Source organism: Tachypleus tridentatus, chromosome 8 (assembly GCF_004210375.1).
Source record: "Tachypleus tridentatus isolate NWPU-2018 chromosome 8, ASM421037v1, whole genome shotgun sequence".
Classification (NCBI taxonomy): domain Eukaryota; kingdom Metazoa; phylum Arthropoda; class Merostomata; order Xiphosura; family Limulidae; genus Tachypleus; species Tachypleus tridentatus.
The window spans coordinates 104,372,725-104,395,861 of record NC_134832.1 but is presented as its reverse complement, the minus strand read 5'-3'; the positions used below and the strand labels follow the sequence as shown (position 1 = coordinate 104,395,861).

The window sequence follows — 23,137 nt, the reverse complement described above, 5'->3', positions numbered from 1 at the left end:
AAGAAAAGTCTTCACCCCTTAAGCCTTAGTCTGCATTATCAACATATTATCAACCAGTTGTATCATGGTAAGTAGATCATTGTTTGGTTTGACAAAACTGTACTACATTTTGGATGAATGGAAGACTGTGAGCAACCATTTCAATCATCAAAATATACTTGAGGCTACAATATTGACTTATTCAAAGCAACATTTTTCATTTATCTTGAATATAAATAACAGTGATAATGAAACTTGTGAAGTTTTCAGAAGTTACAGATAGTCTCTTTCGTGTAATTGCTAATACAAGATATATGTATATATAATGTCGACTGCTGAAAGTTGATATTGTATGACAAAGAAGGAAGTAGTTACAGCTATAATATTTGCCAAACATTATGGCTGTAACATACATGGTAGAAAGTTTATTTTTAAAATAAATCATACATTATTGAAATGGCTAATAAACACACACACAAAAACAGAAGGTGGGATTGCCTATTTTATTACAATATTTTTGTAAAGTACCATATCAAAAACAACGTAGTATCATAAGGCAATTGTCTTACAAGACGATAATAGCTTGTCCATTTGTGAAATAGTCAAATCAGAGAAACAGCAGCTTTAATAACCTATAAAAGCAGAAGACGGACTCAATTTATGACTATAAGTAGATTTAGATAGAGTCACTAAAGGACAAGGACTTATCTTGAAGCTGCACATCAAAAGGAAATCACAATTTTTTTATAATGGCCAATGCATAATATAAGCAATCGAGTTGTGACACGTATATGAGTTATTATGGTTATAACATTGTTTGCTGCATTCCTTCCATGAACAGTAGAAATATGGCTTCCTAATTGTATCCATCTGGTTTACCAACGTTTCTGTTATTTAAAATACACCAAATTTTTTTCTGATGTAAGGACAAGAAGACACTGTGGATTTTCACATATTACTGTGCAGATGCGTTTTGGTTTAGACGTGTGAAGACATTAATATATGGCTTAAGTACTATCTTTCATTTGCTGCTCAGAGAGGAAACTGGTCATATGAAACAGAAACATCAATAGAAAGAAACTGATGAAGGTAATTAATATTTATTGGTTATTATAGATTACTTAATTGAGAAAAAGCTTCAGCGCATTCTGTCACTAATTTGTAACTTAGCAGTTGACATTATATTTCATTGCACCTGAAACTATCCACAAAGGAACAAACAAGATCATTAATTTGTTGCAGAGTTGTGTTGAGTATTAGATGTAGTGGAGACTTGCAGTTAACCAAATCACTCTTAATTTGATGATTTGGCTGAATGGGTAATATAAATCGTCGAGAGAATGTTTGCAAAGTTTGGAAATTGTGATTCAAAGGACTGGGATAGCGTTAGCTATATGTAATTATGGCATATGTCTTAACAACCATTCAATTATACACTAAATGTTTTAGTTTTTGTACATAACACGCAGCTCCAAATGTATAGAATGTATGGTCCATCTTCGACTGCAAACATGGCACACCGCTCACAAGAATATATGAGGTACTTTATATCTACAGTAGTCGATTCATCTGAACTTGTACATCATGAGATAAATCAAGGGATCATGTGTCAATAGACATGCTACACCAAAATAGTGAAGAAACTCCTCCACTACATAAGTTTAAGCTTAAAAACCGGGTTAAGCTTTGTTATGATGCCTGCATATGAAAGGATCTTGCATATCGTGCCTTTTAACTAACAGTCTGTCATAACCTGGTGGTTTGAGCACTTGACTCTCAATCTCTAGTGGATTATTCCTTGTTGTAGTACATCAGTCTATATATATATATATATACATATATATTGGTATATATCATAAGTGACGGCAAATACTGATCCAGGCTGCATAAATTTCAGTGGACATGCCCATTTCTACTGATCTTACTTTCGACTGCTTTTTGTGCTCCGGTAAACTGAGTTTTTAAGTTCATAGATGATAATGACAGAAGGCCCAGCTATTGATTAACAGCTTGCTAAGAATTGTGTCGTTTGTTTCTGCAAATGCATTATCAGATGATTTTGCTATATATTATAGATATATGTTAATAAATAATTTGATGTTGTTGTTTATGTGAATATGAAAATATCAGTGTATTTTATGCCAGAAAGGAATTCGTTCATATGCCTTCTATTACGTACATTAATCAAAGCGTACATAGAGTACGTACGCAATTCTATTGGTTTTAATGTTTGATTTTAAAATTGAAATATTCACGGCCTTGAAAGTTTGCTCAATATTCTTTCCAAACTGTTTTTGGAGAAGTTTATTTTTTATCACACATTAGATCGTTCTGTATTAGTATGACGTAAAATATAAGTGTGCATGTATATGACAATAGAGCAAATCAGAGTTGAAAAGTTAGCTTTGTACTATTTGGACACCCTGATTAAAAGTATTACCAATGCTTATAAAGCCGCTAGCGTTGTTTCAGTTACTGACATATTGCACTGTAGTAGAAGCTTCACTTCTTTTTCTCACTAGAATTAGAGCTCTGTCACGGCAACTAGAGAATGTAAAAAGACCTGACGAGTATATATATATTCAGGTAGTCATATTAGTTTTCAAAAGTTATTGTTGCTGAGCAAAGGATTTACAATCCAAAAGGTGTTACGTCGTTATGAAACATTCACAGATTTTTTTTAAGCATAAGGTATGCCTGTGTATTGCTGTGAAAGAAATATCTATCCTTGTTTTATTGCCTTATAGAATATTTCTAAGAAATAATTGGTAATAACGTTAATGCATTTAACCTTATATTGTTGATTGATTTCTGACACGATATTTTTAATCCTAGCTTTGCCAACGTTATGGCTATTATACCTTTTCTCAATTTTGAGCTACCTGCTAAGTTGCATGAGCTATCCTCTATCCTGAACGATAGCGATCATTGCATTGATTCTAACTGAAGAAGCCATTATAATTTTAAAAACATCTACTGAGCTATCTAAGCCGCACCTGTGGAGTTTTGTTTTTATTTTTCTTTATGAAGAAAGTGAACGAATCTCAACCAGTTGTTACCATAACTTCATTACACAGTAAGACCTTACACATTCTGTAACCTTAAGCGTATATACTCTATCTGTATAAGAGTGGTAACACCTTATAAAACCTTTAGTGTGGCCTACATTCAGTTGGTGAAGTAAGACTCTGAACATCAAAATAGTACTTCCAAGAGAGAGTATACAAAAATAACGCAGCCAGACCCACTTCTCTAAATGAATAAACGTCTAGGCTTTGCTTACAAAAAAATGGGATGGGGTGAGGAGTAGGAATATTGACGATGGCACAATATGTGAATATCGGATAAATACATGAAGGTGAAAAAGCACTGTATCAAAATTCAACGTAAAATGTGAAGTTCGATGCTATTTTGGAGAATTGATTGTGTTCCGTTTATTCACTGCTGGTATAGATTGTAGTATCTTCTCATAAATTTCAACAATATATTACGTGTCTTATTGAAAGTTAAATAGCATTGCAAAGCCCGAAGGGTAAATTTCGTTCGTTTGTGGTTTAAAATAAAAGTATAAACATCGTGATACATGTTCAGTGAATGGTATGATCTTAAAGCTGTTTACATATTAATGGGAATGGTTGAAAACCCAAAGCTAATGAACACATGAAGTACATTTCTATTAGGTTTTGACTCATGAAATATGTAAATACGTATTTAAAAAGAGTTAAACATACATATATGCACATTACGAGATAGCACTTCAAACATGCGTGATTAACAGTTGACCAACGTTAAAATTTCAATTCTTTTGCATCATTTTAGTTTGCATTTGAAATGTTGATTTGTAAAACAATTAAAAACACCATGCCAGTCCAGAAGAAAAACGAGAGACGTTTAACAAACAAATATTGAACTAAGTCCTAAATAACACACAAAATTAATACATCTTTACACATGCCATTTACCAACATTTGATAAATTATGAAATTAATGGGAACTTCTTAGTAAACAGGATGAACCAACCTTTCCCAGTTATTCTCTTAACTAAAGATATATTTGAAAGCTTAGACCTGAGCTTGATTAATTTAACTTTATTTACTTTATGATAAGATCTTTAGATATTTTACGTGCTTATTATGCGTGACACAAAATAAGCTAGTTGTTTTATGCTTCAATGCGATACGTTTCTTTCCAGCATCATTAACTATTAATCTAATTTGACCTATTTATCAATATGCATTCATAATCGAACTTTTTCCTTTTTTTTACCTTGATGGCTTTATCTATAGGGTCTAATTTTTATCTAAGAATATTAAACTTATTTAACTTGAAATAAGCGAAATAAAAGGGTCTATGTTTGCACATTTTGTTTCATTTGCGGTATTATAATTGAACTTGTAGTGCTTGACTCCATATTCTATTCAGTTTATGATTGCTGATTCATTTTGAAGTGCAGTAGTTGAACCTACTAATTTATTTAAGAATGCAAAATTTTATAAGCTTACATATTTGGCCTGAAGTATATCATTACACACGATCTTAATAATAAATATTTAGTCATTTAGTTTTGAATGCGTACTACATTTTATAAGCTGGCTGGTTGTAATTAAGTACAAAGCTATACAATGGGCTATCTGTGCTCTGCCCACCACGTGTATCGAAACCCGGTTTCTAGCGGTGTAAGTCCACAGACATATCGCTATGTTATTGGAGGGCATATTTGATAAGAAAGACTAGCTTGGTACGTGCTAATATTTTTTTCTTTTTTATCAGAAATTAGTTTTAAACGTAATTAGTTTTTATTTTGACCCTTAATATTAGTTTTATGTCATGAAGATGCCATTATATTTCAATAGTTAGAAGGTTTTAGAATAATTAAGGTGCTTCACGAAGGTTATAGAAAGCTTTGTAATAAATTTGGTATCAGGGAAGAACCGTGGTAGCCTTACCATTTCCAAAATTTAAGAAAAAATCTATAACAAATATAAGATTCTTTAAGATTACCACACAAGGAATGGTTGGCAAATATGTGCTCCTTAAGCTTTACATTTGGTATGTTCTGGATTGTGAAGTAGTGTTAGTTTACAATTTTATCAAAATAAAGTTGAATCTTTTATCAGTTTTTTAATCTTTCATTTTTTTGTAATTAAATTATTTTAGCGCTCTGGACGACCGGTAAGGTTAAACTGTATGGCAGAACCAATTAACTGCTTGAGAAATCGCCTGACACACGGACGCCAGGATTTCATTAAGAAAATCGGATCAGATATGGAAGCAGTAGCTAGAAATATTTCTATGATAAATTTATATCAACAAGTATTTGGCGGACACGTTAGAAAAGGCGAATGTTCCCAAAGAGAAATGTTTTGCGGTTCTATTCCACCCACGTACGAACCAACTTGCGAAAGAGCTTTAAGAAAAGCTGTCTGTTTGTCTCACCATAGAACGCCATTATGCCCATTAATATTTCGAAGATCCAAGTCATCGTGGGATGAGATAACAAGAAAAGCTTTGTATTGTGCTCTACATAGATAACTTAAGAACCAAGTCTATTCATTTACTGTTAGCCTAGAATGAATGCTTACTTGCTGTAAATTTGAGGAATAATAGTAACTAAAACATCTAAGAAGATAACATGATATTTATAAATTTTAATGTTGTAAATATATAAAAATAAAAAGTTATGGAATCCACAATACACAGTTAATGCTGTTATTTGTAAAATGCCTAAGTTTCGGCTATTACTAAATGCAGTTTCTAAAGGGAAAGTCAAAATTTGGTTAGGTTGTACAATTACAAAAATCCATATAATTTTTTTTGAGAAACTGTGTAAAAATACACTTTAATGCTCATAATGGACGTACGAAAGAGCTGAAAAAAAAGCTGTCTGAATGTTTTCTAACAACAGAGATCCTCTTTGTCCATCAACTGCAGAATCAAAAAGTAAACTTGTTCAAACCCATCAATATCTAAAAGACGTGTATCATCGTGTGAAGAAATGCTCAGGAAATCTTTGTGTTATGCTTTATATGTATAATTTTAGAAGCCTATTTATAAAATCACAAACAAGAAACATTCTAAAAGAACACCTAACTTGTAATATTTCAAATGTGTGAAACATATAAGATTCACCAAAATAAAGCCAATATGCCTTAAAATGCTTACGATTTGGCTGTTACTAAATACGACTTCTAAATGGACATAAAATGTTGATTAAGTTGTATAGCTACAAAAACCTGTATAAAATTTTATTAATCATGTAAGAAATATAGATTTTTACTTTAAGAATACACTTGAATGTTCACCATGGAGGTCCAGTCACGTCTTTAAGCATAACGCACTAGAATTTAGATATAAACTGATTATGTTTTAAAGATGAAACACTTCTAACTTGTAAATACTGTCTGTGTTCTGTTTAATTAATATCAACCTTTTTTGAAGTTGCTTAAACTGAAAACTATCAATAATCAAACTAATAACCCATGTTTTATTAACATCTTGGCTTTGACAGTGTTTAAAACGCAGAAAGACAAACAACAAACAATAACATACATATAGAACAATAAACCAGGATGTTTAAATAAACGAGTCAGCAGCAATACCTTTACTCAAAAAATTTACTCGTCTCAAAAGAACGGGACGTCAAAAAACCTTCAATATAGTTAATCTATATAGTTTGATAAAGTAAAAACTGCTAAATTATATATTTTAAGATTTATAAGTTAAGATAAATAAAAAAATTTCACAATATGTTAATAATACCGTATCTGCTTTATTCAGTGTCGACAGGGTCTTTCGTGAATACTAGTATTCATTATTTCGGCTAGGATACAACAGCGTAATTCTCAATAACAACTGTTACAAGTTTATAAGCGGCCATTTTAAACCCACTATTTACGCAATAATACACATACTTTTTTCAACTGTCGCTAAAATTAGCGAACTTATATTTATGAGCACAGTTTTTGCAACCCAGCTTTTGCAAGATATGTAATATTTCTTATTATCAGAAACACAATGGCCTTTAGAAATCTGATGGAGATTTTTATATGACGTCTTGAAATAAAAGCAAAAAGTTCAATGAAAATAACTCTCAAGTTTAAATGAAGTATTTTAAAAAACTGAAGCAGGTTGGTATTTCATTTAGATAACACAATTAACTTTAATTCTATTCAGGAAATATCTTCAGCATCTATGAAATTCACTTAATGATCGCAAACATTCCCAATATATAACCAGAACTAATTTAATATTAACAGTCATACATATTTCAACATAGCCCAACAATAAATATATAGAATTATTACCAAAAATAATTCAATAAAATGTATTTATTCTCTCATTACTAAAGTGTAGCATGCGTCCCTTTCATACCTAAGAAAATAAGGGTATCTTTATTCAGTTTTATGCAGTTAGTTAAAAAGGTTGGTGCAACTAAAAATCTAATTCTAATGTCTTTATGTTGATGTTATTTTCTTCTATACACTTCCATTCTAAATCCCATTTATAACGATAAAGTGAAACTTTAGCTTTTGAACATAAGAATTAGAACTCTGTAAATCTTTATTTCTCGATTTACAGAATTTTCAGTTTTCAATACGAGTAGTTTCTAGTTAATATATTTGTCCATATTTAAAATACATACAAATTTTTTATTTTAATTTGTTAGATATTTTACTCTCTCGTTGTTTCGGTTATAGCCCTGTATCAAGAACTACAGTGTTCTTTGTAATGATAAAAGTATATGACCGAAACGTTGAGGCAACAAAAACATTGGAAAAAACTTTATTGTTATTACTTTTAAACTAGACATATCAGCATACCAGTTTTCTAATTCACGTAAAAAGTTAATAAACAAACATCTCCTCCATAATAATGTATATTCCTTCTTATCAATGGGAGTTCCCCGCTAGTACAGCGGTATGTCTCCGGATTTATAACGCTAAAATCAGGGGTTCGATTCCCCTCGGTGGGCTGAGCAGATAGCCCTTTGTGGCTTTGCTATGTGAAAAACACACTCTTAAATGGCGTTCTTCTGAATATTACTGGATAACATAATTAGCATTGAAAATGTTTTTCTAGTTATATATCGAAATGGAAGTTTATAATTTAAATAAAACTTTGTTTTATAACGTTTGCACAAAGCTACATATGAAGCTATGTATGCTTAACCATACATGCTTTTGAGATGATCGTCTATAGGAAAGACAACTAGCTATCAGTACCCCTAATATCTCTTGGGATATTTTTGTCTGACCAAATTATAATTATTCTAAATAGTGGGATTTAACTATTACTTTTATAATGTGCTCATGGTCCTAAAATCTGGCGTATTTTTTTACACAATGGACCATGAACAATAACACACAACACAGTTTAGAATATGTACAGTTCTTAAATTAAAGTAATTAGCAGTTTGTTACCAATGCTTGAGTGAAACTTCAGGCTGATAAAAATGTTAGATAAAAAATATAGAAGACATTGATCAAACATTACAACTTAGAATAGTAAACAGCTGGTAAGATCATTCCAATTTGGATAAGAATATATTTGAATTCAAGTTGTTATCTATTATAATTTATTTTGGGCGAGTCTTCGATTTATTATGTAACATGTTATATTTTGCGATTTCATATGGAAAGAAATTTTAATTTAGAAGCTAATTAAATATCGATGTGTATCAAATTTAACATATTTGCCATTAAGATTGATAAACATGATTTTCTTTCTTAATACAAATATATTTTAATATACAAACAACAGTACAATTTATAATAGCGGTTATTATAAATAGTAGTTCATATGGAAAAGTTTTACGAACTTACAAAATGTCTGGAACCGCATCTTTTATCGACGGTTCACTGAGCGCGAATTCTATGTTGATGTTGTTACACTTCACTTAATGGCTAGCCTCAAGCCGTCTAGAAGCCGGCTTTTCTCCGACGAAGCTATCTAATGTATTTGTAAAAATGCTAACGTCCGAAGTTAATCCACTAAAATTAAACGGTTTGTAATATTCAAGATCTACAAACGTTCTTGGTCAAATATCTGTAGTTTCTCGATTAATAAGCGTTTATACAATTATAGCTTCCGAAATTTATAGCATACTGACTGTAGCAAACTAACAATATTCAGTGATGACCAGAAAACCCACTTGTAGAGAAAAATATATATGTAAAAACGGTTGGTTTGGGTTTAAAAAAATTTTTATGTAGAGGAGCGAACAATGTTTTGACCTTCTTCGGTCATCGTCAGGTTCAGAAAAAAAGAAAGAGGTAACTTGACCGATAACTGACTACATGTTTGAAGGATTTACTCAACCCAAATTAGCCGTTTTTACATTTATATTTAAACTAACAACATTCTTTACTGTTTCTTGTCGCGTTGATTTATAGTCTTCAGGCGAAATTCTCGAAAGTTCAGTCGGCTCAACAACATTCGAAGATAAGCTAGAGCTTTCGTAAAACATAAGTTGTCTATTCTTACTCTTGAATATATATTAAGCTGAAACAAACATTAATAAAATAAATATATAGTAATAAATCCGTTACAAGGTGCATGCAAGTAATTATTTTTCAGTTAATATGAAAGAGACCTTTATGTTCTTCATAAGATTGTTTGCAAGATTTTCATTCTAAAGTTGTAATTAAATGGACAGATTACTGACATGGTTTGTCATCAGAACGAAAGTTTCAACAGTATAAGAATGTACTAAACATAGATAAAAATTAATACAGGTAGGCATGTTAATAAGAACAAATATTTGATTTATTTAAACAGAAAAAAAGAAGATTTATTAAAGAAAATTCGCCAGTTCTGTACTGTGATAAAAATTTGTTAGAATCCATAATGATTAATTTTTTTTAAACATATGAAAACTAAGAAAAAAGGATTTTGTTTGTTTGGGAATTTCGCACAAAGCTACTCGAGGGCTATCTGTGCTAGCCGTCCCTAATTTAGCAGTGTAAGACTAGAGGGAAAGCAGGTAGTTATCACCACCCACCGCCAACTCTTGGGCTACTCTTTTACCAACGAAAAGTGGGATTGACCGTCACATTATACACCCCCACGGCTGGGAGGGCGAGCATGTTTAGCGCGACGCGGGCGCGAACCCGCGAATTACGAGTCGCACGCCTTACGCGCTAGGCCATGCCGGGCCAAGAAAAAAAGCAAAATTACTTATTCGGAGAAATATCTAAATCACACTCTTAAAAGTTTAATATACTTTTGTCATTTAGAATGACTAATTCTGTTGAAAAAATTTAAGCTAGAAGATACGGAATTGTTTAAAGACTTCGCATTCAAAAATTCTTATCCGTATATGAATACGATTTCTTTTCGGTAACATAAACGAAGCAAACTTGTTTTCCAAATAAGTTAGTTTATGCTTAAACAATAATTATTTTTAGGAAATTTAAGACAAATAAAAATATAAAATCCAGAATGTACAAAAAACATTCACCTGGATGAATGAGAAATATTTTTATTTCTTATTTCATTCAGTATATGTATATGATTTTTTATTCAGTTCACAATTTCACACTACTATGGGTCTTTGCTAGAACAGCGGTAAGTCTACGGATTTATATTGCTAAAATCAGGGGTTCGATTCCACTCAGTAGACTCAGCAGGTAGCCCGATGTCGCTTTGCTATAAGTACACACAGTCTTCCACCTCCCAGAAAACTATGCTCCTCATGGAAAAATGTCTGCGGACGCACATTCTTGCACATATTCAACGAATATATAATTTGTAATAAATAGTATAATAATACAAGAAGATAGCAATCCATGACACACTCCTTTATCTCATAAAAACAATGATCGACCGAGTATTTCTAATATCTTTTAAAAAATTTCAAGGCCCGGCATGGCCAAGCGTGTTAAGGCGTTCGACTGGTAATGCGAGGTTCGCGGGTTCGAATCCCGGTCGCACCAAACATACTTGCCCTTTCAGCCTTGGAAGGGATATAATGTGACGGTCAATCACATTCGTTGGTAAAAGAGTAGCCCAAGAGTTTGACGGTGGGTGGTGATGACTAGCTGTCTTCCCTCTAGTCTTACACCGCTAAATTAGGGGCGACTAGCGCAGATAGCCCTCGAGTAGCTTTGCACGAAATTGAAAAAACAAAAAACAAATTTCACGTCACATTTTCACGTGGTCGAGTTTTAACGTCTTTCTTTCTCGCCTATTCTCAGTATAAGTTCAAGTTTTAATTTCTTATTGGTCTTTTTAAACACAATCTTAACTAAAAATAAAAAAAACACTGTTACCTCTCAGTTATTGTAAAGATATATGAAGTTTTATTTATAATCTTCCTGTAGAATATTTCAGATTTAAGCACGTATTACACACTATGTGAATTTATTAATTTATATATTACGTAGATATTATCGTATTTTATATAAATTGGAGGCCAAACATATAAAGTGGACGGTTGATAAGAATACTCATCATTTACTGAAAATTTAACAACAACAACAAATGAACAGATTAAATTGTTTTCAAGTTGCAGATGTTATTTCAGTTTGTTTTTTATACGAATTTTTAATTCCAATTTTCTATATTCAACAACAATAAATCCTTTACCGACGCCTAGTGTAAGTTTCTAGTACAATAACAACAGTAAAATATTTTTATCGAAGTGTCGTGTAACTTCTTTGAGTTCTGATAAACTTGACATATTACTACTGATTTGAGAAAAGGTTTATTTTAAAATGAAATAAATGTGAGCAAGTGTAACTCCAGTCGTGTTCAGGTTAGTTATATTATTCTTTGGGTATGGGGTTTAGAGACCTGCCGGTGCCAATTGATAAGAAGCATGTATTTAACAGGTGTTGAAGTTCACGTTAAATGTTTTTTGTAAAATTATTTAAAAAAAGAACAAAAAACTTGATAATAACTGGCAATGTTGACATTAAACATAAGGTAAAATTAAAATCGAAAATAACCAAATGTAGTAGTGTTTATTCAAGTTATTGTTATACTTATAGGAATGTTATTAAACTAATGGTTAAACAACACATAACTTGACAAGTGAAAAACTATTATAATAAAAGATAACTGAAATTTGATTAGATTTGTAGAACATTCATAACAGGAGTTTCTTTGAAAATTCCAGGTTACAGGCTACTGTAATAGTGATAGGCTTTTTAAAAGAGAGGATGTTTTTTTGTTTTTTTTAAATATGAAATGCACCCTGTTGGAATGGAAGACAAAAAGTTGGATATTGTGTTCCGTTTTGGTCTCTGTATCTACGAAAAGGTGTAAGGATTCAGAAGAAGGCTATAAAGATAACTCTTGGGATGGAAGGGTTATCTTTTAAGGATATGTTAAGATCTCTTTAATGATAAGTGATGAACTTGGAGATTAACATACCATCCAAGGGATGAATAGGATAAAAAGGACACACAGTTATGATTTGTAAAAGACAAACTATGTTCCAGTTGTTATGGATTTATAATGGTGACTGATTTATGGAATAAGTTACTATTATTGGCTTTGGAGGTCAACACTTTACAGGATTTTAAGAGGAGAATCTGTTTCCCAAAGTAAGGGAAGGGTTTAAATGGTTTTTTCTTCCCTCTAAGGTGAGTATGCAAGAAGATTTTTGAAGGACCAAATGGCCCATTAGTGACCAATAGGTTATATTATATGGCTGTTCAAAGTAACATAATGGGAACTTTAATGAAGGTTTTAAAGTATTATGAGCACTTGTAACATCTGTGTGTTTGGTTCTAGTTTTAGCAAAAAAGAAAGCAGGGATTGGTTTGTATGTTGTTTTTATTTTTCAGAATTCATTTTATGTTTGTGTTTAGTTATAGTTTTGTACCATGTGGATTTCTGTAACATTTTTCATTTAATTTTAACTTTGATAATTTCTTATTCAAGTTTGTCCAGAACTTTACTGTCATATTCTTCAAGAATTATAAATTTAATCTGTGTACCTCTCCATTCATATACACATATAGAAGGAAATATTTTAAGAATTGTCAAATAGGTATCATATCCATAAGGATATTTTTATATGAGTATTAAGTCAGTAATGAATACAGTTAATTGTACAGTAGTGCACTCTACTTTTGAATGCTGTAGGGTTAGATTATAATACAGGTTTTGGCCAAGATTCGTTTTCAAGGAACAGCCTTAGTTAGGTTGTCTTCTTGTATTAGATATAGTTTTTATACTTTTGCAGAGTGATATGTTAAGAGCTAAAAAGCCATGTTTTTGAAAGTGTTATTGTATTACTGTGTATGTAACAACTTTTATTTATTTCAAACTTATGTTTTTTTTGGCAGGTGCAGGAAAAAGATACAGTATTTATCAGGACAGGGGAAAGTTACAATGCCCAAAATTGGATCACGATACAATGTTTTACATGGTTTGTGGTATCGGGAGCTAAACTTAACAGGATCGAACTACAGACTTAGCTTGAAAATTCTACATAAATTAATCTGTGATGTAAGTAAAATGAAGAAAAGATAAAATACGTATTATTAAGTATTACTTACATAACCATGGTTTATTCAGTAATATTTTTGTCTGTATTTGTATAAATTACATGTGTGAGAGAGAGTGTGTGTATTTATGTATGTGTATACAATTTTTTTTAAGTGCAAAGATAAACATCAGAAATAATAATTTGCAGAATTGTTTGTACATAATTTTCTTATAAGTTAATTCTTAAAGATGTTTTTCTTTTACAATAAGTGTTACTTATATATAAATATACATTATTTCATATAGTTCCTTTGATCAAGTGAGAGCAGGTTTTTAATGACACGTGTTGGCAACTTAGATGACCTGAGTTTTTAAAATTTTTTTTCATGTTTTATATGTTAAATTTATGCAGTTTCACACATGGGAGCATATATTGCAGAATAAATTATCATATGTTTCATTTCCATATAAACGACATTGAAAATTGTTGTGTCAGACTACCTAACATGCAACTTAGTAAAAGTAATCTATTATAAACAGTTATTAAATGTGGCTAAATATGATTTATTGTGGTTGTTTAACTATTAATCCTTATATTTATCTAATGCTGTTTAATTATTTTTTTTCAGAAAAAATCAAGTTTTCTGAAGATATGGGAAGCCCATTCAAAACAACCAATAACATGTGAAGAGTAAGTAAACATATTATTATATATAAGAATATTGTATCACTACATTTTGGTGTGGAAATGATACATATAACATATGTTTTGCCTGGAGGGTTTAAGAAGACCTGAAGGTGTGGTGAAAGCTGTCACATTGAAGGGGTTTAAGAAGATATTGTATTATAACTATTTAAGAGATTAGCTTAAATGGGCAAGAAAACCTGCTTGTCATCACTTGAAAATGAAATGAAAAAGATATATATATATGCTTAGTTGTTTGACGGTATAGCCATAATTGTTGTTTATTTTATTGTCTTATAAAGAGTGTGTTTATCAAGAATGATGTGTTCTGTTTTTTAGAGATATGAAGAACAATACAAGAGTAAAAATGAAATATAATGTGTGTGTGTGTGTATATATTTATTATAACCATAAATTTTCAAGCCATAAACAAAACACATTAACATGAAATAAAATATGCTGTATATTTTTAAAAAAGGATCCTAGGGTACAAGCTACATCGTGGGATTATGAAATGAATCCCAGGTTTTGGAGGTAACTGAAGAAGTAGGACCCACATTGTGGTGGGGATACACTGTCTATCAGTCCTATTCTCCAATTTGCTAGTCACTCATAAGAAAATTAGAAATTAGGAGAGTGAGATGTGGTTACTCAAGCCCACAATGTCCCACATCTATGTCACCCTTCACTGCCTGCTGACAGTTGTGGAAAGGTGACTGCTTTCCCAAGTTAAAATAAGAATAAGAAAAAGATAAACGTAAAAAGATGAAAAATGATAAATAAATAAATATAATAGTCATAAAAACTGTAAGCTGGGTAAAAATTATTGTTAGTGCTTTGTATTTTCATTTATTTACTTCAAAGTACACCTTAACAAGTTGGCACTTACTATGTTCTTCAAAGCTGATTCTGAAATTTCTCATTTTGTTTAATTTTGTGTTTTTTTAAACATCTACTTTTTTATTTGGTAGTGGAAAGCTGTACTTTGACAACTACCACACTTGTTTAACTCTGTAAGTATTCTTAACTGTTTTACTCTGTAAGTATTCTTAACTGTTTTAACTGTTTGCTTCATGAACTTGCAGTATAAAATGTATAAGTTATATAGTGCAAACAAATATTTAAGGCAAATTAGTTATCAAGAAAGATTTCACAACAGGTAATTTTTGTACACATTATTTATTTGAACCATATTACTCTTGGATTTATGGGGCATAGGTACTGCCCCAAGCTACTGTAGACAGATCCCTTTGATATCATGCTGATTCTAAAGAGAGAGTGAACATATACCATACGTAGAACATAGTGAGACTGGATTTTTGTACAGGTGATGTAATTTCAAAGGTATAACCATACAACTGACTCTAGTGAATAAGTTTCCACCAAAGGGGACAGTATTTAGTTTACAGGCTTACGATGCTAAAATTTTAAGGTTTAATTCCACATGGTGGACACAGTAGATTGCTTAATGTGGCTTTGCTTTAAAAATAAACAACTAATGAGTAAGTTATATTTTTTAGCTGGTACAAAAGATGTACACAAGATTATTGTAAATTTATTTAGTGGATAACTTTAAATGTCATACATATATATTACAAAACAAAAACTTATCCCCTATATCCAAATTGTAGAGCACCTTTTAGGTTTTTAAATCTTGACATTTAAATATAAATAATAACTATATCTTCAACAATTTGCAACTCAAAATATTTTAGAATTGATAATTTGTCATTTTGTGGTGTTTATTTAGTGTAATGTGTGACAGGAAATGAAAATAAAAAAGTTCCAAACTTTCATTCTTATACTGAGGAGTTTTGCTTGTATACAGTTTACTTAGCTGTTTGTTTTTGTTTTTTAAAGAATTTTTCTGCCTGTGTTAAAGCTTAGATTTATAATTACTAAGAACATATCATTCCTTAAGTATACTATCATACAATTCTCTGGATTTGGTTTCATTACTATAAACTTTTGTTCACATTATTTCACAGCTTGTGATCTTAACAACTAGTAAATAAGTATAGCATTGAAAATAATTACAGGCAAAGTGTAACTATTGTCAATGCAGGGCAGTGGTTTCTAAACTTTTGTCATTAATGGTACCATAACTTACTTACCTTGATTTATGTGACAAACATTTTGCTACATACTATGTTTTTTGTATTTTTTTGTGTTTTTAGTTATTCTTCATTTGGTGAAACTCACACAATGTTTTGGAAACCACTTATGTAGAGTGAATATAGTAGTATAGTAGTCATGGTTTTGTGCAGAGAACAACAACTGAATCTAGTGAGAATTTTAAAAGAATTAGATACAAACTAGACTTTGGAATGTTTTTAAAGTTTTGTTAGTCATTTTTGAAATTTTTACACATTAAATAAGCTGTGAAGATTGTCTTGTATGACAAATTTTGTGTAAGCTGAGTTACATTTAATCAGTATGGTAGGTGATGGTAAGATATTCTGATAACTCAGATCCTTATTTATTTAATATTTGTTAATCTTTTCACATTCAAACAAAACATATAGATAGAAGAATTTATAATTTATTAAAAATAAACTATTTATTACAAATAAATTATTCCAACATGTCTGTCATGCAAATCATCATGTGTGACACCCTTTGTATGCCTCTACCAAACTGTTACTTCTCATTTGGAAGCACTTGTGCTTGGATGTGTTTCTTTGTTTGTTTCAAGTTTCACATTCAGCTTTAGTATACTTAAGAAGAGGTTATCATTTAAATTACTGTAAAGTTTATTCAGTCTGTTTTTTCACTATAAGTTAATCCTAGTTTATTACAGTTGTATTATTATATATAATTTTTATATTTTGTTGATTCTTCTTGATTATAAATTTCCAAAGTTCATGCTACCACTTCAGGGGCCACACTTATAACTAGCACTGTGTTTCAGGGCTCTGTTGAGACAACCCAGTAAAAGATTTAACTTTACTTGGGTCACACTTTTTCTCCTGATCTCACCATATTTCCTCCCAAATATGCTGAGCCTGTTCAGGTTGATGAGAACTTGGATTGCCTATTTCTATCTGACTGTGCCGTTCCTTCTTATACCCCTCCTAATGGATGATTTAGTTAGGGATACTGTTGTCTTGTTGAATTTTGTTTCTACGTGGCCAGTCTTCACATCCCTATTTGGTTTTCCCTCAATAATTTGGGTATATGCTGATCAATTTGTCTCACAATTACATGATGTGATTAGCATGCCTCGTTTTCCATGGGCTTTGGATCAGTTTGCTCTTGCATATCATCGTGCATAATAATTTTTTCTAGACCAAAGATTGCTAGGTTCTATTTTTCCTGTTTGGAGTTGGTCCCCTAATCTCCTGTAACTCTGACCCATGTCCAATTTTAATGCATTTATCTTACCATCACAACTTTTTTACAGTATCTCTCTACCATTCATCTCTTCTCTGAGGCTCTCCACTGAAATCCTAAGGAGTTTTCTGGTCATATTCTCTCCCTTTTTTCATACACATTGACTCATTTGTTGTGTTTAGCCTTGCATACATGGTTTATTTGTTGTTGGAGTCTTTTAGTTCATGATGTGATCTTAACTAGCATCTACTTACAAACATCTTATTCTGGAGATTTACATACTGTTTCATTTTTGCAGCATTATGTATTTGACATGATCTCCAGATCCTTGGAGTCACCAATTATATCAGTATAACAACAGTCTACCATTTTCAATCTTGTTGCTTGTTTGTTTCAGTCAGAGCCCAGTATGGCACCTGTTCTGGTTTCCTGTTCTTCTCCTTCCCTACTCTTACCCATTCAGCCTTTTTGGGGTGTATTGTCTAAGCATTTGTTTTTTTACTACATGTCACGTCATCAATAGCAATTGTGACTACCCAGTGAGAGCTTGACTTACAGATTTTTTTCATCAGCTGCATTCTTTCATCAAGGATCTTTGGGTTCTTCAAGTTATATCAGAAGGATTCGTGATTCCATGTTCCATCTCTTATATTTCCTATGCCATTTCCTTCCTTCTGCCTTCCCAACCAGCATTTATCACAGGCAGTTCAGGATCTATTATCTCAGCAGACTATCAAACCTATTCCACATACTTTGCCAGGTTTCTATTCCAGACTCTTTGTTGTTTCCAAGAAAATTGGACTAGAGACCTCTCATTGATTTGTCCCACCTCATTCAATTCATTCAACTGCCCCATTTTACCATGGAGTTATTTCTCACCCTGTGATGGATGTTTCTCTGGGTTTATGGATGTCCCTAATGCTTATATATGCATCTCTATTTCAACACGATTTTGTCTATATCTTCGATTAATCCATCACAGGGTGGTTTACCACTTTTGTAGCCTCTCATGTATTCTGTCAGGTAGTCAGAACTTTTACTCACCACTGTCATGCTGTGAAATGGGTTTCCACCATTATATGGGTGACTGGATTCTTCAAGTTCATTCTGAACTGGAGTTGGCAAGCCATACTTGTCAGCTTCTTCAAGTAGTTGTTTAGGTGGGTTGAATAATTAAAATGGAGAAGTCCTTCCTCCATTCTACCTAATATCTTATCCAGTTAGGCATCTTTTTTGACTCGCATCTCAGTTGGACCCAGCCTTTTCCTTACAACTTTGTCCATGGAATTGTTAGTTTGCCACATCCTTTCAGCTCTCTCACTTTTTGTTTATAAGTTTCTATCACTTTTGGGGTTATGGTTTTCAGTAGCGTCACTGGTCCTCCTTGGTTGTGCACATCTCTGATCCATTCAGTGGGATTCTAAAGATAAGTAGAACCTTGCTTGGAATACCTTGGCAACTCCAATTACCCTTTTTCTTACCCTGATGCATGATCTGATTTGGTGGCTGGACAGGACCCATACATTAGCAAGCACCTCATTTCCTTCTCCTTGTCCAGCATAGTCCAATAACCAAGAGGCTTTGAGTTGTTGGTTTATTGATGAGAAGTTTTTCATGTCAAAACCCTCAGGTTTCTTTTTGTCCATCAAGCTTTAAACCACTTTCTTCCTCTCACCATTCCTTGACTGGTGATAATTAATTCTGACAATTCTACAGTGGTAGAACATACCAATCACTAATGGAGAAACTGGTCAAGATCTTTCTGTTTAAGAACATTGGGTTTTCTATACTGGGCCACACACACACCACATCTATCTCACTGAGTAGCATATTCTGGGTGCTTTCAGTCTAATAGTGGATTGTCTTTCCTACCTGGACAAAATTTGTCTAACAGAGTGGTTTTTAGATACCTTCATATTTCAGTAGCTTTGCTCTCTGTAGGGTCTTCCTCACGTCAATGCATTTGCCATGTTCCTCGATCACAGATTACTTCTCATTTGGTTCCCAGTACTTCATCCTTGACCTCTGGTTGTTGATGCCTTCAGCCAGGATTGGTCCCACAAATTCCTTTATCCTCGTGCTTACTTTATTGGGTGTTCTCGCTTATTCATACTACTCTCTTTTGAGTTCTTCTGGTCTCACCCCCTTTTCTCCAAGTGGAGTATGAGAGTTCTTACCATTTTCTAGTTCCAAGCTGCTGGGTTGGTCAACACTGGAGGTACCCTCATGAATGAACTTCATACAAAGATGGCTATGACTGTTTGGTGTAGAGTAGGGCAGTGGCGTTCTGTGGATGTATATGATGTGATATCCTCCAGAATGCATTATACAGTCACAAATGAGTGAAATGTCAAATTGCAGTTTCCACCTTCAATGGGGAGCCCTCATTTTACTCCCATATGGATATTGGTACTGTGTTGCTGGGTATTGGATTTAGAGTAGAGCCAATCAATGCAAGTTTTTCACTCATGTTTAGGGTTATCTGTATTTCTCTTTCAATCATATTCCTCCTGTGTTGTGGGTAACAGTGGAGGTAAGGTGGATTGTTCTGGTTTTGTCCTTTATGCTGTCCCTTATTGTATCTTATGCTGAGAATGATGTTATTTTTCAGATGGTTCTGATTAGTTTCTTTGTTGGGGGAAGGTGATTTCTATTATATGGACATTCTTTTGATACTGGATGTCAGATACTTTTAGGGGTTACTTCTGTCATTCCCTTACACCTGTCTTGCCTCCTATTCAGTGTGGAATTCTAGCTAATATTGTGAGGAAATACAAATACCATATCAGAAATTATAATTTACCTGTACTGAAAAATTTTCAGTAGGTATTTACCTCTTCTTACACTTCTAACCCTTCCTAAGTAAAAATATTGATTCAATTCTACAGTTAAATCATTTCTGAATTAAGTTATCTTCTGTTATATCACCAGTATTTTTAATAAAATAAAACATTTTTAATCAATGGAGACTAAACAAATAAATCCACAAATATTTTGCCAGTTTTGTTCCCCATGCTTTTCATTTTGTATTTGCAGCACACAAACTGTAATTACAATAATATAAGATTATATCTTTGTTGCTAAGCAACACAGCATAAAATCCATTGTTGGAATGTTGTGTTACCAAATTGCACTTGCTTTTATGTATATTAGAAGTTCTTAATCTAACTGAATTTTACCGATTATTCTATGAATATGTCACAAATTGATTTCATGAAGGATTTTAGTTTTGATTGGCTCATAAAGGAATTTACAGATGTTTGAGTGCTTCAATTACATTTTCTTGCCTCTTTGTAGGTCAAACTTGATTTCACAAAATTTATTCATTTTTGTTAGCTATGAAATGTGAGGTTAGAGTATATTATGGGTTGGGGGTGGAAGTATTTGCATCATCATTTTTGATGGGATATACCCTAGTAGTTAAGAATTTCCACTGTGGGAAGGAAAAAAAAAAAGGATTACTGGAACAAATTTAATTTGATCAAGGTTAAACTTCAAAACATGACAAAATTGACTGATCATGACTCTTTAGTGTAAATAGTTGTTTTTATAGAAAAAAATATGTTGTTATATCTTTTAATTTTCATCATATTTTATAGTATTAAGTGATATATTGAAGTCTTATGGCAGTGGTATTGAAAAATAGATGTAAAGTAAGGAAACTTTTCTTAAACTAAGTAACTTTTTAAAAAAGATGTTCTATATTGGATTTGATATACATGGTAAAAATAGGGATTTGACAGTAGACAAAATATTTTTGTAACCATTATACTGTAGTTTTATTACAGTTGAAAAACTTTCCAAAGTAAATGTAATTTTTTGAGTGTCACTTGTTGGTAATTTTTTTTATGTTAAAGACCTGTCTGTCTTTTTTTTTTTTATAAGTGATTAATAGGATTTAATTTTGTAAAATGAGATGTAGTTTTGAAAAATTAGATTAAAGTAACTGTGCTAACATAGGCTTATTGAGACATATTAATGGTTTTGTGACTGACATTTAACCAAACGATGAAGGACCAAGAATAGGAGATATTGTGTGCAAATCATTGTTGATTTGCATGTTTATAAGTTGGAGTGGTTCTTAAACAAAATTAAGTTATTTCATGCTAGAAAAAAGTTTAAAAAATTAATAGTATTTTGAGATTGGTATTAATAGAATGCTGTGTAATAGATATCAAAGTTTATTTGTAGTTTTAACTTACTAATGCCATATTTTATTATTTCCAGGTGTGGAAGAAACACCCTTCCTAGCACTCTGTACAAACTAAAATCAAGATCAAAAGAAAAGAGGATTGAAGATTGCATTGTATATTCTGGTCCTCTGGTACATTCTTTGCTAAGAACTATTTGTTGTGCTTTATGAATTTATAGTTTGATGATTATTGTCAATTACATTAATATTACTCCTAAAGAATACTCATTTCTCTGCACTGCTATAACCTTGTTTTATTATATGTGATGGTGATTTTTTAGTGCTAATGGTTTCTTATTTTGTAAGTAATATTTATATTTGTTAAATTTAAATATGTATTGTGTGTATGATGAAGAAAGTTGATGTCTTTTAAAAGCTTGAGATGTTTATGAAATTACTGTATGTCTTTTTGACATGCTTATAAAATTCTTTGTGTTTTTATAAACCAGAGTAGCTGATATATAATCTTATTGGTAGTGAATTTGCTAGATTCTTTAATGTTTTTAATATATTATTTTGTTAGGTTACATCCAAGTAAAAAAAAAAAGTGTTAATGACATTGTTTTTAGTCATATATTTTATTTTTTTTGTAGATTTCTAATTTTCTTGATGGCATCAAGAACTGCAACATAAATTATTTATTTTTTTGGAAGAAATAAATATGAACTAGATGTTAACTTATAACCAATGATCAGAGAGGTACTCAAAAACAGCTTGAGATTTGGCCCTAGTTTTTTTGATGAACTGATGCTGAAGATTACTAAAAAATTTTTTTCTTGTATTGGAGATTAATTTCATTTAGTAAGTGCAAGAAATAAGAAAATGCATGCGTGGTTATTGAAAAGATATATACAGTTTTCTTGATTTTTATAAGCATGATTGTTTTAGTGGAGAAGTCTAGTGAGAACTGTAATTCTATAATAAATATTATTTTTGTATACATATATAATTCTCCAGTAAGCAAGTAAAATATAAAAGAAAAAAAGAAATTTAGGAAAAAAAGATACTTAGAGGTTGTTAGCTATATGTTTATATATATATATATATATAGTGAAACTTGCTGTGTAATAACACAAAATTGCAATTTTTCTGATTTACTTTGTAAAACATATGTATTTGTGTTGTTGAAAAAGGCATATTTTAATATGGCATAAAAAGTTAATAAAATTACATGTTTGTACAGTTAAGAACAAATGCATGATTTCGTATATTCCTACAGTTTAAGACATTGGCAGAGCCAAAACTGCAACAGGCTTTCTTTTTGGCACTTACTGGTGACAATTGGCTAGAATGTTACAGTAACCAGACTGGACAGCTGCTTCAACAAATTTACTTGGGTCCAACTGCTAGATACAAATTTCGACATGTAGACTGGGAGACTCATGGTGAACAGGTGGTAATACAGTCTGTTCAGAACCAGTCTGTTACCCCTGCAACTCAGGTAAAGTATATTTGAAATTTGAATTTGAAAAAAATCCCACATTTTATTTATCAAGATAGCTTCAGGTATT

At 31.7% G+C, this 23,137-nt stretch overlaps 1 protein-coding gene across 6 annotated transcripts in view; it reads left to right on the top strand.

Annotated features, from left to right (window-relative positions):
* The first annotated feature begins 11,563 nt into the window (after positions 1–11,563).
* Positions 11,564–23,137, top strand: part of LOC143223110 (DDB1- and CUL4-associated factor 17-like) — a 45,205-nt gene continuing 33,631 nt past the window's right edge. For 4 of the 6 annotated variants that reach the window (XR_013012668.1, XM_076450589.1, XM_076450587.1 and 1 more), the window contains exons 1-6: positions 11,570–11,734; positions 13,275–13,437; positions 14,046–14,107; positions 15,073–15,114; positions 21,662–21,758; positions 22,846–23,067. Coding sequence is in view for 5 of the 6 variants with exons in the window: in XM_076450589.1 (XP_076306704.1) it covers positions 13,321–13,437; positions 14,046–14,107; positions 15,073–15,114; positions 21,662–21,758; positions 22,846–23,067 (540 nt within the window). In the remaining variant the exon portion in view is untranslated. Of the gene's footprint in view, positions 11,735–13,274; positions 13,438–14,045; positions 14,108–14,627; positions 14,814–15,072; positions 15,115–21,661; positions 21,759–22,845; positions 23,068–23,137 lie in introns of those variants that run through there. The other 2 variants (XM_076450586.1, XM_076450588.1) reach the window with 2 other exon arrangements.